The sequence below is a fragment of the Ambystoma mexicanum genome, chromosome 5q (assembly GCF_040938575.1).
Source record: "Ambystoma mexicanum isolate Mex_15411 chromosome 5q, UKY_AmexF1_1, whole genome shotgun sequence".
Lineage (NCBI taxonomy): Eukaryota > Metazoa > Chordata > Amphibia > Caudata > Ambystomatidae > Ambystoma > Ambystoma mexicanum.
The window spans coordinates 704,447,556-704,465,768 of NC_090933.1; the positions used below are offsets into that span (position 1 = coordinate 704,447,556).

General features: G+C 48.1%; 1 protein-coding gene across 17 annotated transcripts in view; it reads right to left on the reverse strand.

The window, feature by feature from the left end:
• The window catches only part of NCOA2 (nuclear receptor coactivator 2), a 2,606,235-nt gene that overhangs the window by 388,463 nt on the left and 2,199,559 nt on the right, over nucleotides 1–18,213 (reverse strand). For all 17 annotated transcript variants that reach the window (XM_069621172.1, XM_069621171.1, XM_069621170.1 and 14 more), the window contains one exon: nucleotides 17,148–17,277. In XM_069621172.1, the coding sequence (XP_069477273.1) occupies nucleotides 17,148–17,277 (130 nt within the window). The remainder of the gene's footprint in view (nucleotides 1–17,147; nucleotides 17,278–18,213) is intronic.

Below are 18,213 nucleotides of genomic sequence, written 5' to 3' on the forward strand. Positions count from 1 at the left end.
GCTCTGAGGAGGGCCGCCCCCGTATTCATGAGCCTGGTAAAGACCCTGGGGGCCGTGTTGTGGCCAAAAGGAAGGACCTTGTATTGAAAATGATAACCCACGATCCTGAATGGTACGAAAGAACGATGGGGCTGCCAAATCTGGACGTGTAGGTACTCATCCTTTAGATCCAGGGAGCACATCCCGTCTCCCTTGCACAATGTCTCCACTATAAAAGCTGGCGTAACCATCTTGACTTTTTGCATGGGTAAGGAGAGGTTGAGGGTGGAAAGGTCCAGCACAACTCTCAGGCCCGTCTGGTTCTTCTTCTGAATAGCGAAAATCCTGGAGTAAAAGCCCAAGCCTCGCTGGGAGGCTGGGACTTCCTCCACTGCCTGGCTCTCAACGAGCGAACAGATCTCCGCCAAAAGTGGGAGTAGAAGGGAGGAGGGAGGAGAGACTGGGATAGGGAGGCGGTACCCCGTGAATACTACAGAGAGGATCCAGGGGTCTGTGAAATTCTGGCACAGGAAATGTGTATGGAGAGCTAGCTTGCCCCCCACTGGAGACAAGTGGACCCGAAGGGGCGTGTCTGTTAGGCAGAATTGCATGCAGTACCCTCTGGTACTACCACAAAAAATTAGGACTACAGGTGGAAGCAAGACCAACCTTTGGTATAAGTCTGTACCACACAGTTTGTTGGTAGCGAGCTGAGCAGCCAGGCTTATCTCAAGAGTGAATGTGAGCAGTACAAGTAGTTACTCAGAGGACTTTCAATCACAGTGGTTCAAGTAGACACTTATACTCAAGGTTTCTTGGTAAAACACTTAATTTATTACACAATCATTTATAAAAACACTTCACTAGAAGACAACTTAATATTATATACCAATACACTTCAATACAAAATCTTTTTGAGACAGTTTGAGCTCCCCTGAAATAGAAGCAAAATGGCAGTTCAGTTACTTAGCAGTGAGCAAAAAGGACAAAAGTAAGAAGAATAGATTACATTTACTTTCTAGGTAGTGCAAATAGTTTCAATTCAACAGAAGAGTTGAATCCAAGTCAATAGGCCAGGCCAAAGTCAATGGGCTAGTGTTCTGGATAGGAAAGAGCAGTTCTGGTATCAAATGGTAAAGTCTTTGCAAAAGTTCTCAGAAGTAGTTTAGGTGAAAAATAATCATTTGTGGGGTCACAAGCTGATTAGGCCTGCGAGTTGGGAAAGTTTCACGAACTTTCACTGCGAGAGTGGTGTTCTCTCAATCGGGTTGGCACAGTACCTTTATATGAAGAAACAAATGTTGCTGAAGTTGTGGTTCCTGGCAGTTCCTGCAGATATCGCTGTTCCCAAACCTCAGTCGTGGGGACAAGAGGGAAGACGTTGGGGACTCCTGCACTGCACGGGATCATTGAAGAAAACAAACAAAATGGAGTCACTTCAGTTCCAGTAGCTGTAGATTCAAGAACACAAACTGGTGTCCCTCTCCCTGGTTAATCCTAACCAGCCTTGAGAATGGTATCCAGGTGTCTTATGAGCTGATTGGTCCAACCAACTCAAGGGAAGAAGCCGTCCTTGAAGGAGCTTCTCTGTCGAATGGTGTTTGGCAATTCGGACCTGCAGAAGGGCTTCACCGGGCAAACCAACGGTCCAGGAGTTGCAGCAGCCGTCCTCCTCCAGCTCGTCTTCGGTGCTTTCGTTCCAGTGGTCGACTGCTTTCCAGTCCACGAGACTCACCTTTTAAACAGTTCTCTCCCTTTCATTCCAGCCTAGCTGTCACTCACCCAGCATGGTGGCTGTCCTTGCCGGACAGTCAGCCAGCCAATCACGCCAGAGTGCATTTGGGTCTCCTAGGAGATTAAGCACATGGTGTTTCGGGCACCTCCCTCACTTCCCGCCCACCCCATACACTCATACACCAAGGGTGGACTTCAGTCCTGAAGCCCGCCAAAGGCACACGAATAAAGGGACCAAACCTGGTTTGGCGCACAGAGACAAACAATAGAAGGACCTTTCCACAAAGAAATGGCGAAAAAAGAAGACCGGGACTGGTTTAAACAAAGGGGTTTAAGGCACCATCTTGAAAAACATGGCTCCCGTGATTTTTAGCTACCAGTGTTCGCGGTCAGGAAAAATCATGGTAGTTCGTTGTAAAACCACTGCCAGCAGCCTTGTCAATAGGAAAGGGTAGCATTTGACTGCTACATGAGTGTTTAGACACAGGGGATACTATGTAACCCCTCCAGTCCATTGTAAAATGGTGTGTGCTGGGTCTTAGGAATTTGGAAAAGACTAGTAAAGTCAATTTCACTTTCCATTCTCTGGGAAACAGTAGTTGATCCCAGAGAAGGTATTTAAACCTTTGGGATGTCTAAAAGACATCCCTGTGTCACTGCACTGAGGGTGCTGTCTAACACACATGAAAAGATGATGCCTATGGAGTTATCTAAAACTCCATAACGAAAAGAAATAAACCCAGAAAACAAACAGTATTAAAAAAGTACAGAGTCCCAAAGTTCAGCAAAAGAGTGGGGGTCTCGAAGATAGAGAGGAGCACATTTTGAGAATTCTCCCTAACAGTGTCATTTATGCCTTCTTTCCCTTGGAGGCTGTTGCAGAGTAGGGGTACGGGAAAAAGCCATTGCCCGCCCCCCTTTTTGGTGCTTGCGCCGGTTCTGAGACAGCGAGCGGGCTGGCTGCCTGGTTCTCCGTTCCTGGAAGCCGCAGAATCCTCCGTACGTACGAAACCCGTGGGAACGCTGCTGAGATTGGGTGTACGACTTGGGCGTGGTCTTTGTCAGGATGGATAAAGACATGGCCGTTTGTGAGCTGTTTTTCTTTTGGTCGTCCAGCTCACCGTTCGTGGAGGATTGGAAGAGGTCCCCCCTCAAACGGTACATCTAATATGCGCTCCTGGACATCCGGGTTGAATTTTGTTGCCTGGAGCCAGGCTATCCTTCTCATGTCCGTGGCAATACAGATGGCATGGCCGGAGGTGTCGATATGGGCCACGGTGGATTCCATGAGGTCATGGGCCACCAGCTTGGCCTCGGCCCCCCGCCTTGAAGCGTGATTGGCTCTGAGTAGGGAGTTCCAGGAGGAAGTCCGCAATTTCCCACCATAACATTTGGTTGGCGGCGGCCAGCATAGCATCTGCGCTGGCCTAACGAAGATGCAAGGAAGCGTTGGAATAGTGCTTCTTCCCGTATGCCTCCAAGTTATTCTCCTATTTGCTTAGCAGCACCGCAGAGGAGGCGGCTGAGGACGAATGAGGCTTGCAGTATAGTGATGCTGCAGCGATCACAGAGGAGTGTGGCTGAGGATGGGCAGAGACCAAGAGTGAATGCCCCTCCATCTGCCTGTACTTGGCATCCAGGCGTCGATTGACCGGCTGGGCCGAGGGGGGTGTGAGCCAACCCTTCTTGGCCAGTGAGACTATATCTGTTTGCAGCAGAATCCCCGTTTTGGCAGAGGGGAGTCGAGTGAGGACCTCCGCCAGATCCCCCTATGCCGGCTGCTCGACCACGGGTTGGGGTAGGCCCAGATACTCTGCCAGCCCAGCAAGATTTTCGTGGAAGGCCCTGGCTGAGGATGGCGTGTTTGGATCCTCCCCCTCATTCGTATCCTGTGAATGAGGAGGAGTAGTAGGTGCCGGAGGCTGGGGTACAGGGACCGCGGCCGGAGGCAGAGGCTGGTACAGAGCCGCCTGAGGAGTTGGCTGGGGAGCCGGTGGAGGCACCTGTGGTGCCGCAAGCATTGCGGGAAGGACTTCACTGATGGCGTCTTTGAGGATAACCCACATCAGAGGTGACTTCATGACGCCAAGGAACCTCTCGAAGAACCCCTCTTCACTGGCCAAGAAGGTGGCAGAGGGTGCTGACGGGGTAGCTGGGAGCTGCTGGAGCCGCTGCGCACCCTGCCCGTATGGACACAGAGGGAAGCTGCCCTGTGCAAAAGAGGGATCGGCTGTAGGCCACGTACCTGGTTGAGGCCAGTCCCAACTTGACACTTGTTCTTATTCCTGGAATGGCGTTGGACGGGTGCCTCTGTCTGGCGCTGCGGCCATCTTGTCAGGCTGTCTGCCATGTACCTGCAACGTGTTGCTCGGCCCAGCCTCATCCAAGACGCTTGTGTGTGGATCACAAGGCCTACCCTGCTCCTCGGGCCTAGCCCCGGTAGGTGAAACACCCTCAACCCGGGGGTCGGTAGAGCTGTGTTTAGGTGCCCCCACAAACATATTGACGGTACTAGGGCATAGCCCCTCTGCCATGGTGCCGGTACAAGGGTGGAGCCCCTCAGGTGAAGACCCGGTAAAAGAACCTTCCAGTCCCTCAACACTGTCACCGGGAGGATCCAAGGATCCCACGGCCCGAAGGCCGGTAGATGCAGCAGCCTCGGTGCACCTGCTAGTAGAAGGACCTTACCAGTCACTCCCGTGCGGTAGAGTCCTTGGGAAGGAATCTCCTTTGTGGCGTGCGATGGAGAATATCGGCCCTACCTTGGGCTTGGTTCTGTGTTTCACAAAGCTCTTGAGGTCTCTGGAGGAGACTTCTGGAAGAGCTCCCTTCATCTGGCTAGTCTGTTCTTCCGCGTCTTCGAGGACAGCGAGCCACATGCTGTACAAGCTTGCCAACCATGGTCTGGGCCAAGGCAACGTAGGCAGAGGGCGTGAGGGTCTGAGGTTGGGAAGAGCATGTTGCAGGATGGACACCTGCTGAACCCTGTGGAAGTCAGCATGCGCCGGGCAGGAGCGTGACGCCTGAGGACCGAGTACCTGAATGATAAAAAGACAAAAAAGACAAGAGAAGAAGTATCCACGCGTGGAATTACATGGCCGATGCCAAACCCAGGAGCGCTGGTGTATTCGGCACAATCCCGTCGACACGAAAAAGGTGACGGAGGTGTGGCACCAGAGGGTGGAGTCAGGCCAGAGCATGCTCCCTGGGCCACACCCCAGCGCGCCTCCAAATTTAAATGGAAAGAAGGTTTTTTTTCTAGTGAAAAAGGTTCTGTCTCCCGTCCCTTGGAAGGGACATCCAGGCAGAATGGAGGAAAGGGGACAGGACGTAAGAGTACTGTGTATTATCACAAAAGTAGTTATAGGTTTTTACTGTACCTGTAATAAGTGTTCCACTATTCAGAAAAGGTATATTGCCCACTTGACTGATTATGTGATTTGTACGTAGAGTCACTATACAACTGGTAGGGTCTACTGCTCTTGCATTACTGAATGCAATTGTGAAAGTAATCTTTGATTTTACTCCCCAAAAATAGGTGTGACCTATACTGTATGAAAAGGTTTTGACTTCCCTAGAACTACTGTTAGATATTTCAAATAAGGTTTAGACTTGGGTCTGTGTACCTACAAGTATAGTGTTTTTAAATAATTGTGATTTAATATAATGTGTTAGTGCTTATTTACCCCTAGATTTATCTGTGCCTAGCTGTATTTAAATAAATCCTTTTTTTTATAATACATAGTGTTTCAGTGTTTCTTTAGACCATTTGTATTACAATTTCATTTGTACTGATTCTACAGCCCTCTCTCCCTCCTAAGACAAGCCTGTCTGCTCTGTCTACGCTACTATGTACTCAGGTGGTACAGCCTTATACTAAGAGTGGAGACTTGTAATGCCTCAGTTGAATGGTTTTGATAAAGTTGATAGCACTTCAGAAAAACTGTTCTAATACTGTTGGCAGGCTCTGGGATAAAATGTGGATTGCATTACATCGATTATTGATATACTTTGTGTCCAAAGGAAACCGTCCAGTAGGTTTGGTTTAGCCAAAGTAAAGTGTACCTATTGTATTTAGCACAAGAATCAACACCATGGCCTGCTTTAGGTCTGTGGACTACTCTTAAGCTAAAATGAAAAGTGTGTTCACAATGTGTAAAGAGAAGGGCCTGGATTGTAAAGGAAGTAAGCTTGAATTATTACAAGATGTGGTTATGGGGCCATATGTATGGTTTCAGTGAACCTATGTCCACTTCTAACCATATTGCTGGGAGTGAGAATGATGAGGGTTTAGACAGCTGTCCAAGCTCCTCTGAGGAGGAATATAAGGGTTCTGATGAGGAGGATGACAATGCATTACTTACCGTAAAAGCATTTCTGATGGTTATATCTGCTTAGATTCACATGCTGTGCATAGGTCCGACATCCAGTGGTCACTGCGGAGTATTGCATTTTGTTTTTCGTAGTCGAAAAGGGGACGTCGACAAGGCGTGTCTGTAACACTATCCCTATAGTGACGTGCATTGTACCCACAATCCCTCACGCGTCGAGGTCCCTCTGTATTTTTTCTGCCCTGAGGGAGCCTTCTATACGTGAGTGAGTACAGAAAAGAGAGAGAGATGTAGAAAGATGTCTATGTTCCTTCCATCCGAGTGGGGAGGAAGGGTGGGCGCATGTGAATCTAAGCAGATACAACCATCAGAAATGCTTTTACGGTAAGTAATGCATTGTCTTCTGATGTTTGTTAATCTGCTTAGAATCACATGTTGTGCATAGACTAGCGAGCAGTACCCGGAGTTGGCGGTGGGTTATGAGAAGGAACAGTAGAGAAAAGATGTCTTAATACTGCCTGTCCCACCTGGGAGTCAGATCTAGAGTGTGCATCCAGACAGTAGTGTTTTGTAAAGGTGTGCACAGAACTCCAGGTAGCCGCTTTGCAGATGGACTCAAGGGGAACGTTTGCAATGAATGCTATGAATGTCCCAGTGCCTCGAGTAGAATGTGCTCTTGGCTTGAAGGGTAGTTCTCTCTTAGCAAGAGTGTAACAGAGAGTGATGCATTGAACAATCCATCTAGATATAGTGGACTTTGAGACTGCATCTCCTTCTCTTCCTGCTGCCACCGAGACAAAGAACTGATTAGTCTTTCTCAGTGGCCTGGTTCTTTCCATGTAGAACATGACAGCTCTGCGTACATCCAGTGTATGCAGACTTTTTTCTCCCAAGTTGGAAGGGTTTTGAAAGAACATTGGTAGTTCTATTGACTGGTTTACATGGAATTTCGAGATGAATTTCGGTGCAAACCTTGGGTGTGTGCGTAGAACCACCTTATCCTTGTGAACTGTTACGAAGGGGTCTAGAACAGAAAGAGCCTGTAGTTCACTTACTCTCCTAATGGAGGTGATAGCTATTAGAAAAGCAGTCTTAAGAGTGAGGTCCTTAAGAGTTGCCTTGTGCATGGGTTCAAATGGCAAGCCCATGAGTTTGGTAAGTACCACATTTAAGTCCCATCCGGGAGCTGGGTTAGCTATCGGAGGGTGTATTCTCTTTACCCCTTCCATGAAGGCCTTGATAACTGGGATCTTCCACCACGACACTTTAAGTTGGGAAGTGGTGTATGCAGAAAGTGCCGCCAGGTGGACTTTAATGGAATTGAACACTAGACCTGAATCCAATAAATGAGTCAGGTACAGAACAATTTGTGTGGGAGAGCAGTCAACCGGGTTGATGCTCTTTCCTCTACACCAGATGACAAATCTTCTCCACTTGCTAGAATAGCAGTGGCGAGTATTAGGTTTTCTGGCTTCCAGGAGGATGTCCATACATCTCTGCGGGAGTTGTAGATGTCCAAATTCTATGATCTCAGGAGCCAGGCTGCTAAATTCATGTTCTGAGGGCATGAATGCAGTGTCCTGCCCTTGTCCTGTGACAGCATGTTGTGTGGGCAGGGAAGTTTCACTGGGTGAGATAGAGACATCTCCATCAAGTGAGCGAACCATGGCTGCCGGGCCCACAACGGGGCCACTAGTATCATGGTGACTTGTTCCTGGTGCATCTTGTGCACAACTCTGTTGAGAAGGGGAGTTGGGGGAAAAGCGTGAACAAATTTCCCTGACCATTGAATCGACAGACCGTTCCCCTTGGACTGGTTCTGGGGGTACCTGGAGGCGTAACTTTGGCATTGTGAGTTCTCCAGAGTTGCAAACAGGTCTATTTCGGGGAATCCCCATTGCGTGAAGACGTCTAAGACGATGTGTTCGTGCAATCGCCATTCGTACTCTTCGGGCAGGGGGAAGTCTCTGCTGAGTTCGTGTGCTAGCAGATTGAGTTCCCCTGGTACGTGTTGTGACAGTTGGTACATGTTGTGTCTGAGAGCCCACTTCCATATATTCTGGGACAGCTTGGACAGTCCTGGAGTGTGTGTGCCCCCCCCCTGCTTGTTGATGTAGTACATGGCTGTGGTGCTGTCTGTAAGGACCATCATTGTCTTCCCTTGTAGGTGTTCTTGGAAGGCTTTTAGTGCTTTGAACACCGTCAGTAGCTCCAGTAGGTTTATGTGCTTGGATGCTACGCTCGGAGTCCACACTCTGTGAGCAGTCTGATGGGATAGGTGAGCCCCCCATCCTGTGAGGGATGCGTCCGTGGTTAGAGTGGCCTCCACCGCGGGTGTGGCAAAGGGTTTCCCTATTATCAGGTTTTCCTTTGTCCACCACCGTAGCGAGAGAACCAAGGCCTGCAAGACCACCAATAGATCGTCCCATTGTCCGCTGGCCTAACACCACTGGCTGTTGAGCCACTCTTGCATTGGGCGCATGCGCACGTGAGGTACCAAATAAATACACAACGCCATCATTCCTAGCAAGCGCATCGCTTTGCGCACCGTCACCTCTCGACCTGCCACATATTGGGGGATCTGAAACAGCATGTTTTGGACCCTCTCGTTGGAGGGGAAGACGAGGCTGTCCTTTGTTCGAATTAGAGCCCCTAGGAATTGTTTGACTTGGCTGGGGTCTAAACTGGACTTCTTCTCGTTGATGGAGAAGCCCAGTTGGAACAAAAGGTCTACAGTCTTTTGGGTGTTTGAGAAGCATGTCTCGTAAGAATCCCCTGTTATGAGCCAGTCGTCGAGGTAAGGGTATACTGGGATGGATAACCTGCGCAGATGGGCCGCTGCCACTGCCAGTACTTTCGTGAATACCCTTGGTGCAGATGCTATGCCGAGGGGTAGCACTCTGAACTGGTAGTGTTTGCCCTCTATCATGAACCTGAGGTATTTTCTGTGCGCTGGCAACATTAAAATATGAAAGTATGCATCTTTCATGTCCAGTGTTGTCATGTAATCTCCCTGTGATAACAGTGGGATCACTTCCTGTAAGGTCACCATACGAAACTTTTGGGGTTTGACAAACTTGTTCGCTGGGCGCAGATCTAATACAGGGCGCATGGTTAGATCCTTTTTGGGTACAAGGAAGTACACTGAATAAATACCTTCCGTTACCTGAGATAGAGGCACGACCTCTATGGCTCCTTTTCCCAGCAGTTGGTCCACTTATTGGAGAAGGATGGCGAGGTGTTCTGGTGTCATGCGGCGTCCCCTCGGGGGTCTATATGTTGGGGAACTGTTGCACTCTATACAGTAGCTGCGGGCTACGGTGGAAAGTACCCAGCGGTCTGATGTTATTCCCTCCCATGCTGGAAGAAAGGCTGTAATCCGGCCCCCGACCGGCGTTGCATGGGAGGGGACGCGAATCTTCGCGTCACTTGGTAGTGTTGGTGGCTTGGGAGCCTTTGGGGGTGGAACCCAGGCCTCTCCCTTTGCCACGGCGTTGACCCCTCCGATTGTACTGGCCACTATTTCCTTGGTAGTTGCTGGCAAAATACTGTTGTTGTTGGTTTTGTTGCTGGCGCTGGCCACGAAAAAAGCGCTCATTACCAAATCCCCGCCTGTTAGGGGGTTTAGAAATTTGGTCTAAGGTCTTTATTGTATCAGATTCTTTCTTGGCGTTCTCCAGCGCGTCATCCACTGCTTTCCCAAAGAGGTTGGACTCCTCTATGGGCTTATTAATAAGGGACGCTTGTGTTTCTGCCTTAAACCCGGAATTGCGAAGCCAGACGTGACGCTTCAGCAAAATTCCTCGTACCAAAGTGCGGCCAGCTGTCTCTGCTGCATCGAGGGTATTCTTGACGATGCCTTGGTTGACCAGAGAGCCCTCGTTAACTGTAGCCAGCAAACAAGTTCTTAGGGGTTCGGGAGCTTCTTCAATGTCCTGTTTAAGCTTTCCCCATTGAGCATCAGCGTAGCTTGCCAATAGTGTGTTATTATTGGCAATTCTGGCAGAGAATGCTGCAGAGGTGGTGATTCTTTTGGCTAGGGCATAAAGCTTTTCCCGCTCTTTATCTGGGGGTGCCTCGCTGGTAGATCGAGGGACTCCGGCCCTTTTCCTAGTGTTGGTGATGACCAGGGAGTCCAGGATTGAGTGACCCTTAATATATAATGGGTCTGATTGAGAGGGAGAAAACAGTTTCTCAATCCTCGGATTGACCCCTCTCACCAGTGCAGGAGTGGAAAGAGAAGGGGTAATACGTCTCTTAACTGAGGCGAGGATGGGGATAATTTGGCTAGTGGGGGGTTTTTCCTTGATAATCCTCTCCACAAAATCGGTGTCTGGGGTGACCTCCCCTGTTTCAATATCAAAATGTGCTGCTGCCTTCTTCAGCAGTGCATTCAAGGTGGGTTGATCATCAACAGGTGAAGGGTTCCTGACTGGTGTAGTTTCAGTAGACCTGATGACTATACTGCTACTGCCTGTGTCTGTAGACCTAGCTGGTGACTGCCAGGGATTTGGGTCGCCCTCGCCTGTGTCCTCCTGGAATCCCTCCTCACCTACGTTAGTGTCCTCGTGAAAACCATCCTCTTCTTGTTGGACTTCAACATAGGGGAACTCATCTTCCTCCTGGAAGAAGGTGTCTTCCTCAGTGAGATTGTAAGAGTATATGTCCTCCTATATGGGGCTATAAAACTTCTGGTATTTAGCCCTTGGACTCTCCAGGGGTGCCTCCCTTGGTCTCTTGGGTGCCCTGTCTTCTGGGATGGACATGAACCGGTCTAGTTTATCCATACAGGTCTGGAACCTTTCAAAGGTCCACTGAGGTCGGCCAGGACGGTCTGGGAATGAAAAAGGAGTTTCTTCCTCCTGTAGTTGCCTGGTTCTGTCCCATAACGTCGAAGAAAGTGAGCCTTCGCCTTCTGAGTAGCCTTCTCGCTGGCTAGGGCCTTCCGTCGGCGTCGGGAACTGGCCTGATCTGTTTTCCGACGTTTTCGGCGTATCTTTGGCCTTGTGCGCGGTCTTCGGCGTCTCACTCGCCGTACGTCTCTGGCAGTCCTTAGATGCTATGCGCGCGAGGCTTTCGGCGATCATTCTCTCTTCCGAGGGATCGGTCGCCATCGCGCTATGTAACGTCGAGTCTTTGCTCGTCGAGTCCTTGCTGGCAACGTGAGCCCTCTTACGATGCGCGTCGCCGGAGGTTTTGGTGTTAGCGCCCTTATTTTTAGAATGCCCAGTCGCCTGTCGCGGAGGTGGGGAGGGCTGACGACCCTTACGGTCGGCGGAAGACGCCGGTGGGCCCGGCGCCCCCGTTGGCACTATGGCAGCCTTCGTCTTCGACGAATGGGTGCCAGGGAGTATGTGCTTTGGTGTTTTTCCGTGTACGTCCTTGTCGCCAGGGTGTTCATCCCCATAAACTGGGCCTGAGCCGGGCTTGTCGGGGCCGGGGACGGACGACGAGGAGCGTGAACGCTCCTTTGAGAGGTCTACAACCTCCGTTACGGGGGCCGTGTTGTCACTGTCCTCGTCACATTCAGCGGCGGCGGCAGCGGGCGAGCAATCAGGCCTAGACATGGCATAGGCCGCCCACCTTTTGACCCTGCGGTCTTTTAGAGTTTAGGGCTTTAGTAATTTACAGGCCGCACAGCCGTCCTCCTGGTGATCGAGGGGTAAGCAACGGTTGCACCGTTTGTGCTTATCTTTCCAGGTATATTTACCCTTACAAAGCGGGCAAAACCTAAATGGTGTCCTCTCCATAGCTGAGGGCAAGAAGTGTGACTATGACCTCGAAAGAGAGGGAGAGGAAAGAGAAAGAAAGACAACACAACCCCACTCTCCCTACTGTGTATGGCCGGCGAGGCCAGGCCACGTGTTCGGCAGCGCCGAAGGATCCCCTCCGCTCGTCTTTCCGTTGAAGATCTTGCCCGGCGGAGAAACAGCTCTGCGTCGAGGGAGGGATGTACGTTATTGATCTTAATAACAAACGACCAAAGGTCGAAGAAACTATTTGGCAATGTCTCTCGAGGAGCTCCGCATAAAGGCGACCAGTAGCTGGGCGGAACAAAACAATCTGAGGGACCTCGACGCGTGAGGGATTGTGGGTACAACGCACGTCACTATAGGGATAGTGTTACAGACACGCCTTGTCGACGTCCCCTTTTCGACTACGAAAAACAAAATGCAATACTCCGCAGTGACCACTGGATGTCGGACCTATGCACAGCATGTGATTCTAAGCAGATTAACAAACATCAGAAGTTAGTTCACCCCCCTCTCCTTCTCCTGCCTCTACCTTACTGCCTACCATGAGTTCTGAAATATCTCTGCAACTGGATACAAGACAATACCTGTGGGAAAACAATTTGAAAACGTGGGAAATTGGGAAAAGACTTAACCTGTCTGTAAAAGACAGTTTTCTGGACCCCTCTTCTTTTTCCAGGTCTTCTGAATCTACAGCTTCCAGGTTTCCAGAATTGGCGAGTCGGTATGACATGAAGCGTGACATTGTTGAATGGCTGAAAACCTTTGACCTCACTTGTAAAAGGGCTGGTCTGTGCGAGAGTGATAGAACGCCCTGGGTTTGTTTTAGGCTTCCCAAGAGAGACTACCAAGTGCTCTTGGATTTTCATCAAGTAGAAAGAAATAACTGGGATAGGGTAAAGGAAGCTCTCATAACTATATATAAGAAGAAAGCTTCTCAATGTCTAAACCCCTTAAGGGAATCTGAGAATAGAGGTAGGTCTAAGAGTGCTATCTCCTCATCCCTTAATAAATCTGTAAATGCTGAGTATAGCCGACAAGCTGTAGCTCTTGGCTCAGCTCAGCCCTCTTGTAAAAGGGCTGGGGCTCTCAATCTTGAAGTAAGAGAGGTCACCTTTGGAGACCCCTCCTTAGAGATAAAAGGCATTTACTGCCACTCTGAAGGGCACTTGGATGTACCACCCATAACCTCAAATAGGGACAAAGCCCTAGGCCCACAAAGCTAGAGGACACTCCTGTGATCTCACCTTTAGCTGCTGCTAAGGTGATAGAGCCTCTTGAAAAACCACATGTAGTGGAAGTGGTTCAACTAGTTCCCAGAAACTTAAAACTTTCTGTCCTAGTGAACGCCCTTCTGCCACTGAGAACACTCATGCTCCAAGAATAAGGGAAAGACTGTTAAGGGATTGTGACTTTTGCCTAGAAAAGAAAATAAGTGCTTAAAAGTTACTTAATTGTAAAGAGTCGGTTGATAACTAACTCTAAGAGTGAACAGTTAAAAAAGTTCTTACCTTGGAAGTGTGATGCACTATTCTTAAAAGTATGGTTACCACAGAGGTTAAGGAAATGCATTCTCAGAGAGAACGAAAGAAACTGCTCCCCACTCACCCTACTGTAAAGACCAGGCCTGAGGGCCAAGGCCACGCGGTCAAGGGTCGCTGAACAGTTTTAGTCGGCAGCGGCAGGAAACCCACGATACAGCCGTCGAGAAGGTTGTCGAAGTTGACTAAACGACCGTAGGCTGTGGGAATAGATATAGCAATATAAACTCTTATGAGCTCCGCATAAGCAACCGACTAGGTTGGCGGAAAGAAACAATCTGGTGGGACCTCGGCACGTGAGGGATTTTGGGTAAACTACATGTTACGTTAGGGATGGTGTTACAGTCACGCCCATGCCGACATCACTTTTCGATCTTAGAAAAAAGAATGCAATACTCTGCGATTACCACTAGATGTCGGAGTATATGCACAGCATGTGATTCTAAGTAGATCCACAAGCATCAGAAATAAAGATTAAGAAAAAGGAGCGAGAGACAGGGAGATCAATCCCTTACAAGGGAGGCACCTTGCCCAGAGCCCGCTTAACAAGACCTTAGAATGTTGTCAGCCCACTTGGGGCCACATACCCGGGCCCTGAGGAGAATAATCGACAAGCATGCTGCCCCCTTATGGTTGTGGAGAAGAACCAAGAGCCTGCAGTGGTCTCAAGCCAAGGAGGGAGACCTGTGGCTTGTGGGTGAGAACATTTTCAGAATAGAAAGCATTCAGGTGGGGGAGGCGAGATGGAGGGAATTCCTGCTTTTAATTGCTTAGGGTATCCCCTGGCTAGGGGACTCATAGGTTCTGTCTGGTAGGCATTTACTATGCCTCGTATGAACCCAAAGATCCCAGAGCCAAACCTGTAACAGGAATAACATCAAGCCCAAGAAAGGTGTGCCTCGGGTGGTTTAATCGCCATGAGTGAGTTAACTGAAGGAACTCCTTCAAGCATGGCAACTTGTTCAGATGGCTTGCCAAAATCAACCGTGTGGTGGATTTTAGGATGCCAACCTATTAAGGTTAACAGGGAGGCAGCAATGTCTAGCTAAACCCAATCATGGTAAGGTAGCAGAGCGGCAATGCTTAGACTCAGGAGGGGTGCGAGTGATGTAGGGCTACAATGAGTCCACACAGAGCAACACCAATAATTCCAGGCAGACAGGGAAGTATAAAAAAAGAACAGTTTACTATGCATTTAAAATACACAAAAAGCAGATAAAATGTCTAGTCAAATATTGTCACATAAAACCCATATAAAAACAAACACATACATTTACCACTAGCAGAAATAGAATAGAATTTGAATCAATGATTAGAGCAACACACACAAGTACTTAGATGCTTTAGAAGAACAATTCACAATAATCATAAAACAGCATCCCTAGCTCTTATAATGTCCACCATTGTGTTGGTTTGGGACCTTGTGCCAATAAGTCACCAGTTGCAAAGCAGATACTTTTCAGGTATAAATTTGTAGTGCTAACGATTATGATTTGTAAAAGTTAAAGTTATGTAAAGTAGAATGACTCAATCCCAGTTCTTGGGGTAGTCTTAGGAAAGGATCCTTGACCTGGCCTTCAGCAACCAAAGTGATTTAGGGACAGGACTTTACGCCAATGTAACCCAATAGAGGACAAAAACTGATAGGTTAACTGCCCCCCTGACTCGGATTCTTCCAGAGACAAATGCTGGTGTTCCAGAATCCATTGGGTACACACTCTTCTTTGTTTGGTCTCATCAGCGTAGGACCAGGGATCACGGGTGCAGAGGTCACTTTCGGTGTGGGTATTTAGTTTTGGTTGGTCGTGGTGCTTATGGATCGGTTCCAGACAACTTAAAGTAGAACAACCAAATGAGGAACGATGACTTCTGCAGGAAAGACCATCTCAGGACACCTCACAGGACTGAATGAGTGTTTTAACGGGAGTCACCGCAGTCAGGTGGTGACAGACCATCTCCAGGGGAGACGAACAAAGGAGCAGGCCTCGGACAGCTTCCATTCATGCAAGAAGGATGAAAATGCAGCAGCAGGTGTCTTTTCCATAAACGGAGGATCCTCCACGTTGCAAGAATTAATCCAGAACGGTGACTGCTGCAGCGAGTTAGCCCAGGAGAGAAGTCTGTTCACGGGTTGATCCAGGGATATTTCCAAAGGCTCAGAAGGCGCAGATCGTCAAGCAGGGGTCGAGACGGTCTTCATCGGGCGTCAAATAACTAACGGGAGCCTTCTTGAAATCAGGTAGAGGAGCAGGGCTTCACTGGGACAGCGCTAGAGTTGATGCTAGTCAGCTGCAGAAGTCGTACTCGAGTCACAGTGCTGCTCTTTTTTGTGGCTGGTGAGGATCGGCCCCATCCAAATGGGCAGTGGTTATACAATCGTGGATAATCACTGGCCATGACATCAACCCGGCAACAGACATTCAGGAACTAGGGCTGTGGATTGGGAATACACATGCCAGCCCCTTCCTCTGGCCACACGCAGTAACCGCCCCTTAGCAGAAGGCTTTACTTACCTCCAAAACGTCAGGACAGGATTGAAAACACAGCAAAAAGAAAGGGTACCCCACAGAGGCATGTGGGAGGAAAGCAGGCAAAATAAAATCTTTCCTAACAGTAGGTAACAACTGTGTCCATGGAATGTGGCCCTCTCTGGTCATGTGCACAGGTCTGAAGTGCACAGAGCCGATCAGCATTTCCCCTTCACATTGTGGAGCTCAGGCGCAGAGCATCTGTCTTCCTTGGGTATGTTTATTTTCCCAACTGCTTTGGAACGGTGTGGTATGCTGTAGATAACCCTATTCTTATACAGATCTTGGGGCTGGATGTACATCCAACCTCTAATCAGTCAAACCACCATTCTAAGATTTGGGAGCCATGAAAGCACTGATAGTCGCCAGATTCGAACTTTCCCAGTCTTCTTCCAGGTACTCAGGATGTGGATTCAGCAATGAATCCCAGACATCCATTCATAAAGCTGCCCAGATGTAGTCAAGCCTACTCTGAGCTACCAACCTGCGGTTACATATAAGGGTCACAGTTGCTTCATGCTTACCAGTTACCATGCTTAAACACTGCCTTGTTGTAGAGTCTCATTGGACTTCTAAACGCAGGTCACCATTTTAATTGGGACCTGCAGGCAAAAAGCCTATGCCTTTGACTACAAAATGGCTACAGTGACATGCAACCTTATAAGATAATACAAAAAGCGGTTATCAGCCAGTGAGCTACATAAAGAGCTGAGCAGGGCAACCCACTATGGGGAAAGGGACTTTGGGGTTCATTTTGGGTACACCGTCTAGGCACTGAATTGCATCTCCTGCAAAATCCCAGATGGGGACTTACTAGTTAGGGTAAAAGAGGTCAGTGAACGTGAGGCAAAATCAAATCTGTCAGCATAATCACTGAGTCACAGATTAGGATGCTCATCCTAACACTAACATTAACACAACACGGATGAGTGGCTAACATGACAAAACTATAAAAGTCCTCCTCAAAATTATTCATAAAATAAGCAGTTCTGCTAAAACCATCTGTCATTAAAGAAAATTATTTACTCACACTCACATTAGTGTTTGCCAATGATTTGATGTCGAACCACCTCGCATATCTGAGCTGCCGCAAGGAATGCAATGATCTCTCAACAGCCGGTGGTTCTACCTTTTTTTTTACTGTACATTTAGTGAGAGCTAACTGCATATTGAATGAAAATATTTAGTAGCAGCTTTCTTCAGTTCTGCAGTATTTACTTCTGCACAAACAAGGACATGCATGTGTACAAGTAGAATCATCTTTGTTGAAAGTGAGCTCACCTGCTCTGGTTGTTGAAAGATGTCTGATCTATGGGCAACATGCTTTCAGGCCAGGGCGCAGTCTGGTTTGGTGGGGCTTGCTGTTGACTGTATTGCGGCCCACCTAGATTTATTTCCAACTCTGATTGCCCTTAGCATAAAAAGAAAAGAGTGCATCATGTTAAATCGAAAAGGGCGATGACCTCAAAATAAACTCATAAAATGTTTTATCAATACACAACAGTGGACTATACGAGCAAAGATACTTGACCTCCAAAGCATTTCACACAGTGAAACCCATCCTCCAAGAGGTTTGTGAATCATTACTCTTGCAGCATTCAAATTATTATAAACAATAATAAGACCCTACGACACAAAGCAGCCATTATAATTCATTGTTTAAATAAAATGACAGAGTGTGGCAATGCTATTTAGGTGACTGGACCAGTGCGTATGCTTGCCACAGCAAATGCTGCAGAGAACCATATGTAAATGTGTGTGAATTATGTTGAGGACTGTAAACCAGATTACTACACGAGTTCTAGCAACTGGGTGTTTGCAAAAGGGATGGTACGAGGACCACGGGTGGGTAATGACCTGCATTTTCCAGCCTCCCATGCCCCTCAAGGCTTCTGTGTGCGGGATACTCGCATTGGTCAGGAACTGCGACATTCTGAATCAAATATTGTCATATGGTCTTCTCTACAATCTAGTATGCAATAAAAAATGCATTCCATAAAACTAATTTAATGATTTTAAATCTGACATTCATTTGTGCTCATTCACCATTTCTCTAGTGGAATTCTTTTTTTTTTTTTTTATTTTAGTTTACAGTATTTACATTTGAAACATAATGAAACATAATGAAAGTAAAATTATATATTATATACATTTTCATCCCCAAACCTATTTACACTTCCCCCCCACCCACCCCAGGATTCACATCATAGGTCATTAGATCTGTACAATGTGAGAAAAGTACCCCAAATCTTCTCAAATAAAGTACATTTCTTATCCCTCCGATATAGCGCTCTTTCCATCTCTGCCAAATTATGCATTTCTGCAATCCACAGCTCTATAGTAACCG